The sequence below is a fragment of the Xyrauchen texanus genome, chromosome 11 (genome assembly GCF_025860055.1).
Source record: "Xyrauchen texanus isolate HMW12.3.18 chromosome 11, RBS_HiC_50CHRs, whole genome shotgun sequence".
Classification (NCBI taxonomy): domain Eukaryota; kingdom Metazoa; phylum Chordata; class Actinopteri; order Cypriniformes; family Catostomidae; genus Xyrauchen; species Xyrauchen texanus.
In genome coordinates this window covers 721219-743172 of record NC_068286.1, presented here as the reverse complement: position 1 = coordinate 743172, position 21954 = coordinate 721219, and the positions used below count along the sequence as shown (strand labels likewise).

Sequence of the window (21954 nt, the reverse complement as noted above, 5' to 3'; positions counted from 1 at the left end):
TAAAACATCTCACCCTCGAGTGCAATTTATTATTACTGTAGTTTATTATTTATTGTGCAACTGCATGTTGTTCTGACAAATTCTCACAAGATTCTCACTTGCTACAAGTAAGATTGTGGTAGGTTTAGGGCTAAGGGTTAAGTTTATTGGATAGGGGTCAGGGATACGTTTAGGGCTAAGGGTTAAGTTTAGGGGATAGGGGTCAGGGATAAGTTTAGGTTTAAGGGTTAAGTTTAGGGGATAGGGGTCAGGGATAAGTTTAGGTTTAAGGGTAAGTTTAGGGGATAGGGGTCAGGGATAAGTTTAGGGTTAGGGATAAGTTTAGGGTTAAGTTCAGGGGATAGGTTCAGTGATAAGTTAGGGTTAGGGATAAGTTTAGGGCTAAGGGTTAAGTTTATCGGATAGGAGTCAGGGATAAATTAGGGTTAGGGATAAGTTTAGGGTTAAGGGTTAAGGGTTAAGTTTAGGGGATAGGAGTCAGGGATAAATTAGGGTTAGGGATAAGTTTAGGGTTAAGGTTAAGTATAGGGGATAGGGTTAAGTGATAAGTTAGGGTTAGGGATAAGTTTAGGGCTAAGGGTTAAGTTTATTGGATAGGAGTCAGGGATAAGTTAGGGTTAGGGATAAGTTTAGGGCTAAGGGTTAAGTTTATTGGATAGGAGTCAGTGATAAGTTAGGGTTAGGGATAAGTTTAGGGTTAAGGGTTAAGTTTATTGGATAGGAGTCAGGGATAAGTTAGGGTTAGGGATAAGTTTAGGGCTAAGGGTTAAGTTTATTGGATAGGAGTCAGGGATAAGTTAGGGTTAGGGATAAGTTTAGGGTTAAGGGTTAATTTTATTGGATAGGAGTCAGGGATAAGTTAGGGTTAGGGATAAGTTTAGGGTTAAGGGTTAAGTTTATTGGATAGGAGTCAGGGATAAATTAGGCTTAGGGATAAGTTTAGGGTTAAGGTTAAGTATAGGGGATAGGGTTAAGTGATAAGTTAGGGTTAGGGATAAGTTTAGGGTTAAGGGTTAAGTTTATTGGATAGGGGTCAGGGATAAGTTTAGGGCTGAGGGTTAAGTTTAGGGGATAGGGGTCAGGGATAAGTTTAGGGTTAAGGTTTAAGTTTAGGGGATAGGGGTCAGGGATAAGTTTAGGGTTAAGGGTTAAGTTTAGGGGATAGGGGTCAGGGATAAGTTTAGGGTTAAGGTTTAAGTTTAGGGGATAGGAGTCAGGGATAAGTTTAGGGTTACGGTTAAATGTATGGGTTAGTGTTAGGTTTAGGGGATGGGGTCAGTGATAAGTTAGGGTCAGGGATAAGTTTAGGGGATAGGAGTCAGGGATAAGTTTAGGGTCAGGGATAAGTTTAGAGTTAAGGTTAGGTTTTGGGGATAGGGGTCAGGGATAAGTTTAGGGGATAGGAGTCAGGGATAAGTTTAGGGTCAGGGATAAGTTTAGAGTTAAGGTTAGGTTTTGGGGATAGGGGTCAGGGATAATTTAGGGTCAGGGATAAGTTTAGAGTTAAGGGTTCAGTTTAGGGGATAGGAGTCAGGGATAATTTAGGGTCAGGGATAAGTTTAGGGTTAAGGTTAGGTTTTGGGGATAGGGGTCAGGGATAGGTTTAGGGTTAAGGTTAAGTTTATGGGTTAAGGATAGGGGGTAAGGGATAACAGTGTAACTACAGATGTAATCAAATTCATATCCTATGAAGGTTAGTACGATGCAACAACAAATATGTACATTATAAGAACATTGTTTCAAATGCTTAATTAAAAGCACATAATATTTTGTGAATCCATATTTTTTAACATTAATATAAAGATAAAATGTATTATACTTGTTAAACGTTTACTTCCATAAGTATAATTTTTCTAACATGCCATTGCATTTGTGTACTTTAATGTGTGTGTGTGTGTGTGTGTGTGTGTGTGCGTGTGTGTGTGTGTGTGTGTGTAGGATCTTGCTCAGTGTGTGAATGAAGTGAAGAGAGACAATGAAATAATTCGCCAAATCACAACGTTTCAGCTTTGCATCGAGAACATGGTAAATAAACAGTAAACTGTCAGAATACAGCAGTGATGATCAACCAAATTATTCATTTAACTGTAAATATATTCTTCATTCTCGTTCATTTTGCATGCATCATTAATAAATCTCTCTCTCTCCATAGACTCAGTCTCTAGCATTGTTTGGACGTCCCAAAATCGATGGAGAATTTAAGTTCTGCAACCCAGACAAGAAATCTAAACAGGACAGGTCTGTGTGTGTTTGTGTGTGTGTGTGTGTGTGTGTGTGTGTGTGTGTGTGTGTGTGTGTGTGTGTGTGTGTGTGTGAGTGTGTGTGTGTGAGTGTGTGTGTGTTTTTGTGTGTATATGTTTGTGTGTGTGTGTGTTTGTTTGTGTGTGTGTGTGTGTGTGTGTGTGTGTGTGTTTTTGTGATTTACGAGGACAATTTTGTAAGTTACAAACTGGTAATTACAAGGTTATTATGCTATAAATGTGATTTATGAGGACATTTCTAGTGTCCCCATATTTCAAATCGCTTATAAATCATACTAAACAATGTTTTATTGAAAATGTAAAAATGCAGAAAGTTTTCTGTGAGGGTTAGGTTTAGGGGATAGAATCTATAGTTTGTACAGTATAAAAGTCATTATGTCTATGGAAAGTCCTCATAATGATAGGTAGACCAACATGTGTGTGTGTGTGTGTGTGTGTGTGTGTGTGTGTGTGTGTGTGTGTGTGTGTGTGTGTGTGTGTGTGTGTGTGTGTGTGTTATCCAGGGCAAGCATGTGTTGGTCCAGTCCGACAACACAGCGACAGAAGCATATATTAATCGCCAAGGCGGTGGTGGTGGTGTAGTGGTCTAAAGCACATAACTGGTAAACTGGTAATCAGAAGGTCGCTGGTTCGATCCCCACAGTCACCACCATTGTGTCCTTGAGTAAGACACTTAACTCCAGGTTGCTCCGGGGGGATTGTCCCTGTAATAAGTGCACTGTAAGTCACTTTGGATAAAAGCATCTGCCAAATGCATAAATGTAAATGTATATATCCTCCTCTGGAGTCAGCAGCGACTGAGATCACTGCGGACCACTCATATCCCGGGCAGCCTCAATGCCACAGCGGATGTGCTGTTGCAGCAGACAAGGCTCAGCAGAGAGTGGAGACAGGTGGTCCAGCTGATTTGGAGTTGATTCGGCAAAGCACAGTTAGACCTGTTCGCTTCCCGGTAATCCTCCAACTGCCCTCTCTGGTATTCCCTAACGGGAGCCCCCCTCGAGACAGACACACTGGTGGCCCCTAGAGATGTGCCCCCCTCGAGACAGCCACACAGCTGGCCCCTAGGGATGTGCAACTATGAGTTCCCCTTTGCAAAGTCAGGGAGGATGAGGAATGATTCACCCTCATGGCCCCATATTGCTCTGGAATACCAGGCTCAGGTATTCCCTTTGGGAATACAAGTACAATCTACTAGGAGTGTGGCATCCATGTGGGCACTAGACTAGCAGATATCTGCAGAGCAGCGGGGCTGGGCTACACCTATGATTTTACAATCTCCAGTTTCGTCCTGTGTTTTGTCAGGTACGAACAGGTAGAGTTTGGTAATACGGAACAGCTGGCCGGGTGTATTGCTTGCGAATAGCACCTTTCCCCTGCCCTGAGGCAAAAACGTGCGCTTTTACCCCCGGTCCAGTTCACAAAGTCGTGGACCATGGATTTCCTTCCTCCCTTGTTTTGCGAACTCTGTGGAGGAGTTTCCAGCCAGCCCCACTATGGGTACTCATATGCCCTGTACTGGAATAGGTGCTCCACAGGTACATAACTCTGGTAACCCCTGTGATGTATATTCTGCGGTATGGTCTCCCTGTCAGCTGACCCGTGTCTCCCTGGTCGCTGTGTTTGTAGAGTTCCCCCCATTTCATGGCGGAACCTACCACCGCACCTCTTCTATGTGCGGCTGCTGAGCCCATGTGACGTATTGCCACATGTTGACCTCCCCTTTTGGGCAGGATGTGGACTCTGTGGGGTCTTTTCCCCCTGGTGCGTATAATAGCGTTAGATGGCCCCAGCTGAATCTAATACTCTGTGGAGAGAAAACATAGAGAGAAAAGGCCGCGGCTCAGGGATGTGGGGAACCACATGACGTCTTTTGGGGCATCGGGGGAGGTTATGTGCAGACTGGTGCTCCTGCTATTACGCACGCAGCAGCTTGCTTGCACCTGCATCAGCAGTTCATGTAACACGGTTCAGATGTTGTGGTGTATTTCTATAGGGACCACTAGTGTCACTACATCGACACAATGTCGAGTGAGTGACAGAAGGGGAACGTCTCCTTTAGTGTCGTAACCTCCGTTCCCTGATGGATTGTGTCCCTCTTGCCACAATTCTGTACTAGCCGCTGAAATGGCCAGGACCTTGTCTCGGCTCCTCAGCACAAAACCTGAATGGAGTAGTGGGCATTCCTTCTCCTTTTATACCGCATGTCCCGGGGAGTGGCATGCAAATTCCACTTGCCAATTCTGATTGGCCTTTTCTCAAAGAATAGAGGTGTTCGGGGCTCTCAAGAGTGACCCCTAACGTCTCGAACGTTAACGGAGGTTACGACAGTAACCAAGATGTTTTTGACACTAGATCTATTTTGCTATTATTTTCAATGTTTTGCTTAAAAAGTATGTTTGTGCTATCTTTCTTTCAAATAAATAGCACTTGCTTTGAGACATTTTGAAATGTGTCTGTATGTTTTTGTGTGTGTGTAGATACGGGTTTCTCTTCGATAAAGCTCTGTTTGTGTGTAAGAAGCGCAGTGGAGAGAGTATGGAGCTGAAGGAGATGATTGAACTTCAACATTATCAGCTGCGAGATGAACCATCTGGAGAGAGAGACAACAAGAAGGTTCTACATTCTTCACATGTTTCATCAAAATACTTGTTTTATTTTCTCAGTTCCAGTACGTGAAGTGTGTTTTATGTGTGTTTGCAGTGGACACACAGTTTCCTGCTGATAGACTTGTACGGTCAGGGCGGATACGAACTGTTCTTTAAGACTCGAGAACTGAAGAAGAAATGGCTGGAGCAGTTTGAGATGGCGCTGTGAGTGAAAGCTTGTATTTTAAAGGAATATTCCGGGTTTAATACGAGAAGTTAAGTTCAATGGACAGCATTTGTGTCATAATGTTGATTACAACTAAAATGTATTTCGACTCGTTCCTAATTTCTTACTAAAAGTGTGTTCCAGTGAGACACTTACTATGGAGGTCAATGGGGCAATATTTGAAGGGTTTAAACAGAAACGTGAAGTCTATGATTTTATAAAAACACACATTAATCTTCTGTTAAAACTCATATTATTTGAGCTGTAAAGTTGTTTAAATCATTGTTTTAGGGTTGCTTATGGTTGCGTAATGTCATTATGGCTGTGAAGTTGTAAAATTGTGTGTAACTTCACACAGAAACGGTTAGTATGTGATTTTAATCATGTTGTTTATGTCTTGTGTCTATACGTTTGAGACAGTATTTTAATGTTGACAGATTAAACCCCATTGACTTCCATTGGAAGAGTCTCACTGGAACACACATTTGTGCTTTTATTAAGAAAAGGAGAAACGAGTCGAAGTTAATTTGCTATAAAAATGCTGTCGAGCTTAACTTGTGTGGAACCTGGACTATTGCTTTACTATTCAAACTTTTGAAAAAAGTAATCCAGTACAAGTTACAAAAACCTCACCAACATTGTAATCAGGTTACAATACTAATTGCCTTATCGCAAAAGTAATGACATTACTAAATACTTTATTTTTAAGTTACTTTCTAAGACTACATTCTTTTTAATGTACTTAATATTCGCTCATTTGAAATGTAATGATGATATTTTAGAAATATGTGTCGCACAAGTAACTTCATGAATTGAAAGGAATAAGATTACAGTTTCTAATTAAATAGAAATCAATTATATGATGCCCAATAAATCTCACAACTGTACCTGTGTATTATTGTTCTGTAGTTTCCCGTTTATAACGTGTGTTATTAATGTGTGTGTCTGTAGATCCAACATGTGTCCAGAAAACAGCTCTGCTAACGGTCATGACTTCCAGATGCACTGCTTTGAAGAAACCACCTCGTGTAAATCCTGTCAAATGCTCCTCAGGTGAACCATGTGACTTCAAACTGACTTAGAAAGGGTCGTGCCTTTGCTCACGTTTATCTGCCGCGTATCAATGAATTTGTGTTTGACCGTTTTGCAGTTTAGTCTCAATAAATGCTCTTTATGAACTACCGAGAAGCTGTTCTGAAAGTTACAGTATGTTTTTGTAGAATCTCAGAATATCAAGGAAAATTCAATTATGTGTGATGTGACTTAAAATAAAATAAAAACCTCACTGGTGTTCTTGAGCTGGTTTGTGTTGTTTTAATGGTTTGTGTGTGTGTGTGTGTGTGTGTGTGTGTGTATCAGGGGAATCTTCTTTCAGGGCTATCGCTGCTCTCGCTGTAAGATGGCTGCTCATAAAGAGTGTTTGGGACGAGTTCCAGCGTGTGGACGAAACTCTGGTGAGGAGAAAGTGAGCGATAATGAGAGACAGTAACTGTGTGTGTGTTTGTTAGTTTGATCGACCTCACATGTGCTTCTCGTTCTGTTCACAGAAAACTCAGGAACTATGAAGAAGGTTTGTGCATCTAAATAACAAACACACTCACACTCATGTGATGCATATCTGAAAGATCTCACACCTACAGACATGAAACATCGTGTGACTGTCTCTAAACACACTGTTAGGCATCTTCCATTAAAACTTGATCAACAAGTGAAGCAGATGTTCATCGTCAAGCTCAAACAAAATAAACATATGAGTCATTTTATTTCATGAAATGTTTTGCAGCCCTCCACAATATAGGCCCTGTCAGTTTGTGATGTTCACGGGTGTATTTTTATGTTCCTTCAGAGTAAAACTATGAGAGCAGCAGCTCAAAGATCGAAACCAGGTGAACACAACATGACACATAAGAACTATATTCACTATAATTCACTCATTTATACGGTCTCTGTAAATGTTTATATTAATTGTACACTGCATAGCAACACTGCTGTATGTGTTTTATTCAGGTCTGCCAAAGATGGAGGTGTGTGTGGATTATTATGGGCTGCCACCGCCCCCTGTTGCATTCGGCCAACCGCTGCAGCTATTTGTCGGTGATGTCATAGAGCTGACCCGCGCCGAGGTCGACTTACAATGGTGGGAGGTGAGAATATAGTCAAAGCATCAGTACAAACGTCAACAATATCTAAAACTACATTTTGACATTATAAGTGAATGCAAAACTCACTACCTCAATATTACGGTGTTCTAGTCGATTCTAACTAACACAAGTCAACCTTGGGCGTTGCTATGCAGTTGCTAAGGTGTTCTTGGTGGTTCCTTACTGGCCCAAGTCAAAGGTTTCCTTCCAGGGAATTGCTATGTGGTTGCTAGGGTGCTCAGAGTGGATTTTACCATGTTGCTATGCAGTTTCTAAAGTGTTCTTGGTGGTTTCTTACTGGCCCAGGTCAAAACAGTCCACCCAGGGCATTGATATGCTGTTGCTAAGATGTTCTATTTCGTTTCTTACTGGCCCAAGTCAAAATATTCCACCCAGGGAGTTGCTATGCAGTTGCTAGGATGTTCTAGGTGGATATTTACTGGCCCAGGTTAAAAGATTCCACCTAGGGCATTGCTATGCTGTTGTTAAGGTGCTTATAGGGGAATTTAGCATGTTGCTATGCAGTTGCTAGGGTGTTATTGGTGGTTTCTTAATGGCCCTGGTCAAAAGATTCCACCTAGGGTGTTGCTATGTGGTTACTGAGGTGCTCTGAGTGGATTTTAGCACATTACTATGCAGTTGCTAGGATGCTGTGGGTTGTGCTTACTGGTCCAAGTCAAAACGGTTCATCCAGGGTGTCGCAATTTGGTTGCTAAGGTGAGCTGGAGTGTCTTTACTGGCTCTAGTGTGATGTGTTAGTAAAGTAACAGCACACTTCTCATAAACAAACATGATTTTAGGGATCATTCATGTCTGGAGCGCTAACACTGCAAGACACACTGAATGTTTAATACTTTGTGTTAGGGTGTTCTACAAAATTAGTAATGCTTTGTATAAAAGCGTCTGCCATAAATGTAAAGATAATGCTTGACATAGAAACCATACTTATTCAACAAGAGTTTAAAGTCAAATTACACATTTACACATTTAGCCATTTAGCAGATGCTTTTGTCCAAAGCGACTTATAAATGAGACACATAGCAAGCAATTTGTCATACAAAGTTTAACGACATCTGCGGTATAGGACTGCCACATTGGCTGGTACAGATGCTAGCACAGAAGAAAGAGACTGACAATGGTTTTATTTTTTTGTACAATAAGTGTGAGTTGGTTATGTGCTTGAGGAACAGATGTGTGTTATCAGCTGGTTCTTGAATGTTGAGAAGGTAACAGCAGGTCATGTGGAGGTTGGAAGGTCACTCCACCACAGCCTCTTTGTGATGGACTGCCAGGCGTCACTCGTTTATTGTCCCCAGAGAGCGAGTTGGAGCATAGACATGAAGATTGAATTGAAGTAAGAGTGTGCGATCCATTGGCTGTGCTGAAAGGCAGGGTCAAAGCCTTGAGTTTGATGCGGGCAGCTACAAGTCAAGTCAAGTCAAGTCAAGTGGTTTTTATTGTCGTTTCAACCATATACAGTTAGTACAGTACACAGCAAAACGAGACAACGTTCCTCCAGGACCATGGTGCTACATAAAAACAACAAAGGACCAACATAGGACCACATGAGACAACACAACGAAATAAAATACCTATATAAACTACCTATATATACCTATATAAAGTGCACGTGCAAACATGTGCAAAAAGTACAGGACAGTACAACAAATTTCTGACAATGAACAGGACAATAGACAGTGCAGCACCGACCAGTACTCAGTAGTGCAAAAAGATGACAGTTTCTAAAAATGTAAACATAACATACTATGAGATAATGTTCTATGCACATAGCAGTTATTGAGGTAGCAGACAGTTATAAAGTGACAGTAATTAAAGTGCAACTCAGGACACGCGTGTGTCAAACCAGTCTCTGAGTATTGAGGAGTCTGATGGCTTGGGGAAGAAGCTGTTACACAGTCTGGCCGTGAGGGCCCGAATGCTTCGGTACCTCTTGCCAGACGGCAGGAGGGTAAAGAGTTTGTGTGAGGGGTGTGTGGGGTCGATCCACAATGCTGGTTGCTTCTGTGGATACAGTGTTTTTTGTAAATGTCTTTGATGGAGGGAAGAGAGACCCCAATGATCTTCTCAGCTGTCCTCACTATCCTCTGCAGGGCTTTGAGGTCTGAAGCGGTGCAAGTCCCAAACCAGGCAGTGATGCAGCTGCTCAGGATGCTCTCAATAGTCCCTCTATAGAATGTAGTGAGGATGGGGGTTGGGAGATGTGCTTTCCTCAGCCTTCGAAGAAAGTAGAGATGCTGCTGGGCTTTCTTGGTGATAGAGCTGGTGTTGAGGGACCAGGTGAGGTTCTCCGCCAAGTGAACACCAAGGAATTTGGTGCTTTGACGATCTCCACAGAGGAGCCGTCGATGTTCAGCGGAGTGTGTTCACCTTGTGCTCTCCTAAAGTCAACAACCATCTCTTTTGTTTTGTCGACATTCAGGGACAGGTTGTTGGCTCTACACCAGTTCAGTCAGCCGCTGCACCTCCTCTCTGTATGCTGACTCGTTGTTCTTGCTGATGAGACCCACCACGGTCGTGTCATCGGCGAACTTGATGATGTGATTCGAGCTGTGCATTGCTGCACAGTCGTGAGTCAGCAGAGTGAACAGCAGTGGACTGAGCACACAGCCCTGGGGGCCCCAGTGCTCAGTGTGGTGGTGGTGGAGATGCTGTTCCCGATCCGGACTGACTGAGGTCTCCCAGTCAGGAAGTCCAGGATCCAGTTGCAGAGGGAGGTGTCCAGGCCCAGCAGGTTCAGCTTTCCAATCAGGTGCTGGGGAATGTTTGTGTTGAATGCTGAGCTGAAATCTATGAACAGCATTCGAACGTATGAGTCCTTATTGTCTAGGTGGGTGAGGGTCAGATGGAGGGTTGTGGTGATGGCATCGTCCGTTGAACGGTTTGAACGATACGCAAACTGCAGTGGGTCTAGTGAGGGGGGCAGCTGGGTCTTAATCTGCCTCATGACGAGCCTCTCGAAGCACTTCATGATGATGGGTGTAAGTGCGACGGGACGGTAGTCGTTGAGGCAGGACACTGAAGACTTCTTTGGCATGGGGATGATGGTGGTGGCCTTGAAGCACGTTGGAATGACGGCGCTGCTCAGAGAGATGTTGAAGATGTCGGTAAGAACATCTGCTAGCTGGTCTGCACATCCTCTGAGCACTCTGCCAGGAATGTTGTCTGGTCCAGCAGCCTTCCGTGGGTTGACTCTACGTAGAGTTTTCCTCACATCTGCCGTGGTAAGACAGAGCACCTGGTCGTTGGGAGGAGGGGTGGACTTCCTCGCCATCACGTCGTTCTGCACTTCAAACCGGCGTAGAAGTCGTTCAGCGCATCTGGAAGGGAGGCATCTTTGTCACAGGCAACTGATGTTGTCCTGTAGTTGGTGATGGCCTGGATGCCCTGCCACATGCGCGTGTGTCACCGCTGTCCTGGAAGTGACTGTGGATTCTCTGGGCTTGTGCGCGCTTTGCCTCTCTGATTGCCCGTGACAGTTTGGCCCTAGCTGTTCTTAGGGCTGCCTTATCGCCTGCTCTGAAGGCGGAGTCTCGGGACCTCAGCAGTGTGCGCACCTCCGCGAGTCATCCACGGCTTCTGGTTGGAGCGTGTGGTGATGGTCTTGGAGAAAGTGACATCATCAATGCACTTGCTGATGTAGCTGGTCACTGATGCTGTGTATTCCTCCAAGTTGGTAGAATCGCCATATGTTGCAGCCTCCCTGAACATGTGCCAGTCAGTACACTCAAAACAGTCCTGAAGAGCAGAGATGGCTCCTGCTGGCCAGGTTTTCACCTGCTTCTGAAGCGGTTTTGTGCGTCTGACGAGCGGTCTGTATGCTGGGATTAACATAACAGAGATGTGGTCTGAGTAGCCGAGGTGGGGGCGGGGCTCCGCCCGGTACGCACCTGGGATGTTTGTGTAAACAAGATCAAGCGCGTTCGCCCCTCTCGTTGCAAAGTCCACATACTGATGGAATTTAGGGAGCACTGTCTTGAGATTTGCATGGTTGAAATCTCCGGCGACAATAAACAGTCCGTCGGGGTGAGCGTTCTGCAGTTCGCTCATAGCCCCATACAGTTCACAGAGCGCTTCCTTAGCGTTAGCGCTGGGAGGAATGTAAACTCCGGTTATGCAAACAATGGTGAATTCCCGTGGTAGATAAAAAGGTCTGCATCTAACAGTCACAAGCTCCAACAGCGATGAACAGTAACTAGAGACTAGCATAGAGTTCTTGCACCATTCCGTGTTGATGTAAACACACAAGCCACCACCGCGAGTCTTACCGCAGAGAGCTGTATTTCTGTCGGCACGAAACGAAGTGAGCCCGTCTAGCTGAATGGCGGCATCCGGAACTCTGTCGCTGAGCCACGTCTCCGTGAAAACAAAGACGCAGCAGTCTCTAAACTCACGCTGCGTAGTCTGCTGGAGTCGGATATAGTCCAGTTTATTGTCCAGGGAGCAAACATTTGAGAGCAGGATAGACGGGAGAGCCGGCCGGCTAGGGTTTGTTTTTAGCCTAGCATGGACCCCCGCCCTCTTTCCGCTCCGCTTTCTCGCACACCGCTTACGACGTCCTCTCCCCTGGCCACCGGCATCAGGCGACGCCGAGGGCTGGAGGCCTGGTCTCCGCAGCAAGCCGAGTACGCGTAGCGCCTCCTGCAGGTCATCATGCAGCTTGGTTTTGCATGAGTCTTATATTTCAGTAGTGTCTGGCGATGGTAGACACGAACACCGGTTGCTCCGATGTCCATGTGTTGCAAAAGTCGGGCTTTTTTAACAAAAATAGCACCATTGTGGATCCGGAGTGGCCGCTGCGTGCTACCGCGCCGCCATCTTGGATTGCCAGGTAGCCAGTGGAGTGACATCAAGAGTGGGGTGACATGAGCCCTTTTTGGCTGATTGAAGACCAGATGTGCTGCTGCGTTCAAGACCATCTTCAGCGGCTTTACTGTGTTCGCTGGAAGGTCAGCCAACAGAGCACTGCAGTATTCCAGCCTTGAAATGACCAGAGCTTGACCAGGAGCTGTGCAGCATATTCAGACAGGACAGGTCTGATTTTCCTGATGTTGTAAAGCACAAACCTGCAAGACCGGCGGCTGATGAGATGTGTCAGTGAAATCCACCACCACTCCCAGGTTCCGGGCTGTTCTGGTTGGTGTAGTTTAATCAAGATGAAAAGTTAAATAAAACAGGCTAATGAATGATTTATAATAAAACTGATTTAATTCTGTAGAAATCAAAGCTTTATGTGTGTCTGAATGAGTTTGTGAAGCAGTACTGTGAGGTTATACCAGGAAAGATCAAACTGTATCTGTGTCTCGTTTTCTGTAATGAAGAAGAGAAACCTCACAACAGAACTCTTCCTTCTCCTCTTCTCCACATTCCTTCAGTCGATTGGTTTAGTTCTGATTAATCTGAGATGTTCATTTATTTATAGTAATCTGATCTCTGTGTTTGTGTGCGTGTTTGTGTGCGTGTGTGTGTGCATGTTTGTGTGCGTGTGTGTGTGCCTGTGTGCGTGTGTGCGTGTTTGCGTGTGTGTGCGTGCATGTGTGCGTGTTTGTGTGTGTGTGTGTGTGTGCGTGTGTTTGTGTGTGTGTTTGTGTGTCTGTCTGTCTGTGTTTGTGTGTCTGTCTGTCTGTGTGTGTGTGTGTGTGTGTGTGTGTGTGTGTGTGTGTGTGTGTGTGTGTGTGTGTGTGTGTGCGTGTGTGTGCGTGTGCGTGTGCGTACGTGCGTGTGTGTGCGCGTGTGTTTGTGTGTGTGTTTGTGTGTCTGTCTGTCTGTGTTTGTGTGTCTGTCTGTCTGTGTGTGTGTGTGTGTGTGTGTGTGTGTGTGTGTGTGTGTGTGTGTGTGTGTGTGTGTGTGCGTGTGTGTGCGTGTGTGTGCGTGTGCGTACGTGCGTGTGTGTGCGCGTGTGTTTCAGGGCAGGAATCTGAGGATCGGAGAGGTCGGCTGGTTTCCCAGCAGTAAAGTTCAGCCTTTTGTTCCGGTATGTCAAATTCGACTGCCTAAATATTCTAAGTAATTTTAAGAACTTTAATTATAAGATCATTTAACTGTAAATCTCTGTTTTGAGTTCTAGTAACTAATAGTGGTAATTATTATAAAATAAACAATAGTTCATTTGCTTTGTAATAAATGTTTTCTCCGGTCTTTTTAGAGACCCTGTCCAGACTTAACGGCACTTCCCTGGTAACACACACACACACACACACACACACACACACACGCACACACACACACATATACACACAGCGACACAAAAACACACACAGACTCACACAAACACACGTGCACACAGACACACACACACACAAGGACAGACACACAATTTTACAATCATATTGACAAAAACAAACTGTGTGTGTGTGTGTGTGTGTGTGTGTGTGTGTGTGTGTGTGTGTGTGTGTGTGTGTGTGTGTGTGTGTGTGTGTGTGTGTGTGTGTCTGTGTCAGGTTTGCAGGTAATATGGACAGGGCCGGTGCTAAAACTCTTCTGATGGCGCGATCTGATGGAACGTTTCTGGTGCGACAGAAAGACGCTGGAGAATTTGCCATCAGCCTTAAGTATGTAAACACACTTAGTACTGTTAATCAAACACAATGACTGACAGCTGTCAATCAAACAGGTGCAGCAGTGATGCATCTCATTCTCTTTCAGGTTCAACATGGACACCAGGCACATTAAAGTGACGTTTTCTGAGGGACTGTACAGAATTAATGATAAGAAAGCTTTCAAGGGGCTGTTCGTAAGTTCATAAACCCACACACAATCATTCACACACACACACACACACACACGCGCGCACGCACACACACACACGCACACACACACACACACATGCACACACACACATTCTCACACACACACACACACACACACATGCACACATGCACACCCAATCATTCACACACACACACACACACACCCAATCATTCACACACACACACACGCACACACACACACACACGCACACACACACACTGCTGACTCTAGAGGAGGAGATGGCGGGCGAGTTGTGACATGCGATGGGAGTGTAAACTGCCGTGATGAGCAGTATTGTCAACAGCTCGAGGCAGTTGATGTGCCAACGTAGACAAGGGCCCATCCAGGAGCTGGCGGCTGCGTGCCCATTGCATACAGTGCTCCAGCCCGTCTTGGAGGCATCCATCGTAACCACAACGCACCTGGAGACCTGCTCTAGGGGAACACCTGCCCGTAGAAATGTGAGGTCGGTCCAAGGGCAGAAGAGGCGGCAACAGACCCATGTCCCATGGCACCATACCCATCTCTGGACTCGAGTCTAGAGCCAGTGCTGAAGCAGTCTCATATGCATCAACCTGAGCAGCGTGACAGCCGCTGAAGTTGCCATATGTCCCAGGAGCCTCAGAAAAGATTTCAGTGTTCACTGAAGATCACCGATGTGTTCTGCCTGAATGTACGCAGACAGTTCAGCACTGACTGTGTGCACTCGTTCGTGAGGCGCGCCTTCACTGAGGCAGAGTCCAACTCCATACTGAGAAAAAAGATGCTCTGGACCGGGGAGAACTTGCTCTTTTCCCAGTTGACCCGAAGCCTCAAACGGCTGAGGTGCGTGAGCACCAGGTCTCTGTGCGCACACAACAGGTTCAGCAAGTGGGCTAGAATCAGCCAGTTGTTGAGATAGTTGAGGATGCGAATGCCCATTCCCTTAACGGCGCAAGGGCTGCCTCTGCGATCTTCCTGAAGGTGAGAGGTGACAGGGACAGACTGAAGGGGAGGACCTTGTACTGGTATGCCAGGCCGTCGAATGCAAACCGAAGGAAGGGTCTGTGTCGAGGAAGAATCGAGACATGAAAGTACGCATCCTTCAGGTTTACCGGCGCGAACCAATCCTGATGCCGGACGCTCGCTAAGATGCTTTTTTGCGTCAGCGTCTTGAACGAGAGTCTGTGCAAAGCTCGGTGCAGAAATCAGAGTTCCAAGATTTTTTAGATACGATGAAGTAGGGGCTGTAAAACCCCTTCTTCATCTCGGCTGGAGGGACGGGCTCTTTTTGTGTCTCTGCACAACACCAGTGTGAGAGTTCGCCAATTTTCATTGGCCTTTTCTCAAAGATCAGAGATGTCTGGGGCTCCCAGAAGAGACCCCTAGTGTCAGTACATCGACACAATGTCGAGTGAGGGACAGAAGGGCAAACAAAAGTTTTCAAAACATCTTTCTGTCAAACACTCAGATAGTCCCTAACTCACGCCATTGGTTGAGTAACGTTAATGGGGCGGGTCTAAACCTGAAAGGCTCTGAACAGGAATTTGTATAGTTCTACAGAGACACAGTGTTGCCAGTTTTCGAGAAAATGAACTGATCCTCTGAGAACAGCTTTGAGTGATGACACAGATGTGAATGTTAATCTCTTACGTCTACAAACCCTCCTGTCATATAGAATCACTTTACACCATCCAAACAATTCCACCTTCATCTGTTGATATTCTGTGGCACAAATGCATTTTCATGTTGACTTTAAAATGCCGTCTCAGTTTTGGAAGTATGTGCATAAGAATGTCTCGTGTTCTGTTTGTGGCAGGAGTTGGTGCAGTATTATCAGGAGAATTCACTGCGAGAGTGTTTCAAAGATGTCGACTCGAGACTGCTGACGCCGTACAAACAACCTGAACAGAGCACGGCAGTGCACACCAACACACACAGCACAGGTAACACACGTGCCAAGAAACACACACTTAAAGGCCCGTTCACTGATTTTAGCCACAAAAGTCCTGAATCAACAAGAAACACAAACTGCACCTGTGTGTGTTTGCAGGTGTGAGCGAGCGGTATCACGGCACAGCTAAAGTGCGCTACGACTTCTCCGCGCGGGACCGAACTGAACTGTCTCTGAGAGAGGGCGACACCGTCAAAATCATCTCCAAGAAAGCTCACAACGGCTGGTGGAGAGGAGAGGTGTACGGCAGGGTGCGACACACTCGGACACTTTAAAAACAGTTTCTGTCATCAGTTACTCACTCTCGTGTTGTTCCAAACCTGTATGACTTTCTTGCTTACGTGGAGAACAAAAGGAGATTTTAGGCAGAATGTTCATGTGATGGATTTCTACAAATAATCTGATTATTCCAAAAATCGGAAAACGCAAGAAAAAATGATTTTCTGTGTTTGACGCAAAAACGTGCTTTTGTGTCGTCTAAAAGCTTTACTTGTCTGCTGCCACAATATTTGTATGTAAGGTCATTATTTACATAATGATATTTATTATAATAACAGTTATTTTAATTATTTTAATCTTTATTTAATCTTTCTTTGTAAATAATAATAATAATAATAATGCATTTTATTTAATGCCGCCTTTCATAACACCCAAGGTCACCTCACAAGCAATATACAGGTCACTGCATAGGACAATACACACAACAAACAAGCCACATACAGATAAAGTGCATTAAGAACTCAATACAAAATGTTATAAGAAAGCTTGTATAAAAAGATATGTCTTAAGACACATTTTAAAAGTCAACAAGCAGTCGCTATTGCGAATATCTAGGGGAAGAGAGTTCCATAGGTGGGGGGCAGCATAACTAAAGGATCAGGCACCCATGGTAGTTAGTCGAATCCTTGGTAACACAAGAGAAATTGAAGATGAAGATCTGAGAGCACGTGAAGGAGTGTAAGGTATTGGGGTGCAAGATTATGAAGTGCCTTATAAGTAAGTAGCAGGATCTTGAATTCAATTCTATACTTTACTGGAAGCCAGTGTAATTGCTGAAGAACTGGAGAGATGTGCTCAGTAGAAGGTGTTCTAGATAGAACACGAGCTGCAGAATTCTGAACCAACTGAAGCTTATGTAGCAATTTAGAGGAAACACCTGTGAAAAGAGCATTACAGTAGTCTATACGTGAAGTGACCAGTGCGTGAGAACAGCAGTATTATTATTTGAAAGAAAGGGACGGAGACGGTTAATATTACGCAAGTGGAAGTATGCAATCCGCGTGATATTATTCATTTGAGCTTCAAAGGATAGTGTGCTATCCATGATGACACCCAAACTTTTAACCTGTGAAGAAGGACAGATTGCAGTATTGTCAATGTACAAAGAAAGACAGTTCGATTTAGACAAAACAGATCTAGTGCCAACAAGCGAAGCCTCAGTTTTGTTGCCATTTACCTTCAAGAAGTTAGCTGAAAGCCAATCTTTAATTTCAGCTAAACAGCTGGACAAGAATGGTGGTGGAAATGAACCAGTGGGTTCATAAATATTGATATGCAATTAATACGATTATTGAACCTGAACATCATGAAATTAAGTCGATAGAAAATTGAGTTTGAGCTCCCAAATTTCATCCTCATATTGAAATCAGAGGTGTCAAACCTGCAGCAATGTCTCATCAAGTCTAAATATAGAAAGCTATACGGGTTTGGGACTTCATGAGGGTGAGTAAACGATGACAGAATTCTGATTTTCCTATTAATCTCGTTTAGTGTTTTTGTCTTCATCCAATAACAGTCCTGTGTTCTGTAGGTGGGACTTTTTCCTGCTAATTACGTGGAGGAGGAGCATTCTGATTACTGCTGACCAATCAGATCAACACATCCTCTATGACGTCATACTGACGTTTGAGTTTCTAGACACATTAACAACACTCATCACACCTGTTATCTGTGCAGGACAGTGACATCACAACACTGTTTTCATAACCACATTAATATAAAGCTGAATGATGACTGTAAATCAATAGTGCTGTATAATATCACATCATAAAAACTGAAGCATTTCATTGTGAAATAATTCATATTATTCATGTTTTCATCTGTTCTGGGAAAGAAAGTCTTTAGTGGATAAAATAAGAAATGCTCATTAAAAATGTTTTGCTTAAAACAAGTTTTGGTATTCAACAAACACAAAGACTGCAGCATATGTAAATATGAGTTCATTTCCAAATAATATCAAAACAATTCAACTGAAAAGCGTGCGCGTGCGTGCGTGCGCGTGTGACGCGATCATCGGTGCTCCGCAACTGACCATGAATAACGTATAAGGTGCGAGTTAGGGCAGTCGTTGGACTCTCTGGTGCCCCCTAGGCAGTCGGTGCCCTACGCAGATTATGTAATATGCGTGTAGGGAGCGGCGGTACTGATAATAGAATAATGCACCATATCAAAGAAAAATAAATAACAATTTGCAAAACTGCAGCATCCCACAAATTGAAATAAATGTAAAAAAAAAAAAAAAAAGGAGGATGCCACATGTGCATTTAAAGTACAACTTTTTAATGTTATATAAACAAAGTGCATATAAATGTAACAATTCAAAACGAATACAATCTGAAAAACATAATAAGTTGGCTCCGCCCTCCCTCACGCATCATTGGTTCATTGGTTGACTGCGTGTGTGATTGACAGGAACAACAGGTGAGGATGTTAGTTTGAGCAGACAGTCACAACGAATGTGTGTGCGCTTGAGCATTTAGGCCTATATTATTTAATTTATTTTTTCGTTCTTTGAATTGGTTAATTCTATTCATTTAAATCTTTTGATTATTCATATCTTAATTTTTTTTTTTAAAGATTTGTATAATTAGATCCGGCTCTTCTGATATGAGAGCCGGCTCCCAACATTCACCCACAAGAGCCGACTCTTAGAACCGACTCTTAGAGCCGACTCTTAGAGCCGACTCTTAGAACCGACTCTTAGAACCGACTCTTAGAGCCGACTCTTAGAACCGACTCTTAGAGTCGACTCTTAGAACCGACTCTTAGAGCCGACTCTTAGAACCGACTCTTAGAACCGACTCTTAGAGCCGACTCTTAGAACCGACTCTTAGAGCCGACTCTTAGAACCGACTCTTAGAGCCGACTCTTAGAACCGACTCTTAGAACCGACTCTTAGAGCCGACTCTTAGAACCGACTCTTAGAACCGACTCTTAGAGCCGACTCTTAGAACCGACTCTTAGAGTCGACTCTTAGAACCGACTCGTTCGCGTACGACCCATCACTAATACAACACACCAATCTACTTCCAAGAGGAAGTATCTGATCAATTATGTGGGGGGTTTATATGATCTCAGTGTTTTAAAGCATACTTACATTTTACTCGATCGTTCTTCCCCAGTCGATCACACCACCTCAATCATGTCTAAAAATCAATCAGTGTGTATCGATTATATCTGCATAACTGCAGTCATCTATTAAAACTGTTACAAAACAAGCTCTGTAATTATTACAAACAATTATGAGCTTTTATTATTAGCATATAATTATAAAATTGACCAATTATGAGTCGCTATGCTCTGTAAATAAAATGTAAATTAATCTCAATAGTGAGCTTTATATTGTCAGCATCAGTTATTAAAAAGAAAAAATGTCAATTGTGACACTTCACAATTCTATATTAGTATTATTAATATCTTTTAAAAAAATTTATCTCATATGTTTTTATGGTGCTGGTTTTCATATAAACACACACAGGAATCAAACTTTGTATCATGATATTTAAATACAACTGTTAAATACAACAAGAAGTGTGTAAAAGATTATTAAATGAAATGATATTGAACCACTGATCTATATATATAACTGGATAGCTCATGACGTCACAACAGTGAAGCTACTGCGCCGCCATCTTGGTATTCCCTAACATTCTGTAGTCCTATGTGTCTCAATGGGAAATCGTCTGTTTTGGTGAGTAATTTGTACCCATCCAGTCACATTAAAACACATTTCTTATGTCTGCATACACTGTATCACAATGCAATCTTCCTAAATATGTAATTCATTATTTATTTTGACTTTAATTCCCCCCCCCCCGCTTATTCTAAATGTGAGCGTGTTATGTTACTCTTTATTGCAGCAGCATTACGTTCAGCGGCGACGTGCGACGTGTTTCAATAGAAACAAGTTTAAGAAACTGAGGTAAGATATCAGTAGACATTTTCAAACATATTTTTTGCAGGCTTTAAAGTTTTTATTCTGAATACATAATTACGTTTTGTAGCTTTTGTTTACGTTGAACGTGCATTGTGGTTATTTTCTTAGGATAAATGAATATTAGCTATGCAGCTAACGTTAACTTAGTGAGTTATACTGTTATTTTTTGTGGTTATTTTCCTAAGTCAGCTTTTTTGGTCAAGTTGAATATCTAATTGCAGATCAACACCGGTTACATATGATAAATATAATGTGGGCTTTCATTAATTCTGTGTGTGTGATTTGTACTTTTTGCAGTGCAGGCCTGAATACGGTCCAGCTCACGGGCATCATTTATAAAGTGATCAAACTTAGGTAAAGTTGCTTTTTATATTCGCTTCGCATATTTGCGGAGTTCCGCGTTCAATATCTCATGAGCTGAATATTGTTACTACACAAATAACATTGTTTTAATATTTTAATCTCCTCAAAACGAGCTTTCCTTCGGGTTTGCACTTTGCAGATGGTCCCTTTTTAGCAGCCTGCGCATAGAGATCAATGTGTTTTGTCCAGTGCGAAGGAAAGATCGTTTTGAGGAAATTTATGTTGTAGCTTCTGGTGTTTTATCTGTAGTTATATGTGATAGGTGTTGTGTGTAGCAACAACGTTTAGTTCACGAGTTATTGAACGCGGAAGTCCGCGAATATAAAACCAACTTTACCTAAGTAGTGATCAATTGGAATAGACGAGGAGCAGGGCAGGACTGGTAATCTGGACTACCGGACATTTTTCCGGTGGACCGACAAACTTTGGGGCCGATCAGGGTGGACTGGCCATCGGGAGAACCGAGCGGGTCGCTGTGTCGGCCGCGATAATCTAAAACGAGCCGCCGCGTTAGCGAACAGTACCCCCCCCAACAACTTTTTAACAGTTATGTCAAATCCCGGGCCGATTTCTCTTTCCAGTCCAGCCCTGAAAAGGTGCACATGGATATTGTTGAAGTTAAACAAGGTAAATTTGCCGTTTGGATTTCAATAAACATCCCACTGAATGTTAGATAAAACTGGAATTGGTTTGCAACAGGAGGAAAAGCTGTATGAGGAGACAGCCTGGCTTCACTGAAGAGCTGTTTTAACAGAGTAAAAAATATTATACTGTCTGTTTTTATTTGCAATGAAGATACTTTTGCAACATGCAGTATAAGTCTCATAAAATTACTGTGTTTCAGATAGTTATAACATTTAATATTAATAGAAAAGTTGACCCAAATATGTAAATTCTGTCATCATATACTCAACCTCATGTCCTTCCAAATCCATGTGACTCTTTTGCAGAACCCCCAAAAATGTATTTTGTATTCCATATAATGAAAGTAAATGGTGAGCAAAATAGCTTGTTTTGGTCACCAGTGGCTTTCATTATATGGACAAAAACATTTTTTTAAATGTCATCTTTTGTGTTCCACAGAAAAAGTCCTACAGGTTTGGAAGGACATGAGGTTGAGTAAATAGCTGTGCGTAAGGTCTTAAGTTGGGGTATAAAGTTCAAGGCTTCGTAACTACTAGTTAGTTTGCAACTAAGTTGGTGCTTAATTTGGTCAAGTCAATTTTTTTTATGTACTTGGAAGCTTTTGTTATTGAACAAATAAATATGTATGATTTCCTTGAGTGTGCATATGTCAATAAACCTATTTCTGATTATGATTTAAAATATCAGGGGATTGTTGAAATAATTAAATGCTCACAAGCTGGTATGTACATGTTCCAGAAATGAATGCAAATGGATAATTCCATGAAGTAAAGGTAAATTAATGTGTGTGTGTGTGTGTATATATATATATAT

General features: G+C 43.1%; 1 protein-coding gene across 2 annotated transcripts in view; it reads left to right on the top strand.

Annotated features, from left to right (window-relative positions):
* LOC127651288 (proto-oncogene vav-like) overlaps positions 1-18393 on the top strand; it is a 50163-nt gene extending 31770 nt beyond the window's left edge. For both annotated transcript variants that reach the window (XM_052137064.1, XM_052137063.1), the window contains exons 15-30: positions 1939-2025; positions 2153-2238; positions 4742-4877; positions 4965-5074; positions 6027-6128; positions 6435-6529; positions 6623-6645; positions 6922-6961; positions 7083-7219; positions 13143-13208; positions 13380-13411; positions 13675-13785; positions 13880-13967; positions 15783-15909; positions 16017-16168; positions 17728-18393. In XM_052137064.1, the coding sequence (XP_051993024.1) occupies positions 1939-2025; positions 2153-2238; positions 4742-4877; positions 4965-5074; positions 6027-6128; positions 6435-6529; positions 6623-6645; positions 6922-6961; positions 7083-7219; positions 13143-13208; positions 13380-13411; positions 13675-13785; positions 13880-13967; positions 15783-15909; positions 16017-16168; positions 17728-17781 (1446 nt within the window). In that variant the 3' untranslated portion in view covers positions 17782-18393. The remainder of the gene's footprint in view (positions 1-1938; positions 2026-2152; positions 2239-4741; positions 4878-4964; positions 5075-6026; positions 6129-6434; positions 6530-6622; positions 6646-6921; positions 6962-7082; positions 7220-13142; positions 13209-13379; positions 13412-13674; positions 13786-13879; positions 13968-15782; positions 15910-16016; positions 16169-17727) is intronic.
* Positions 18394-21954: the final 3561 nt, after the last annotated feature.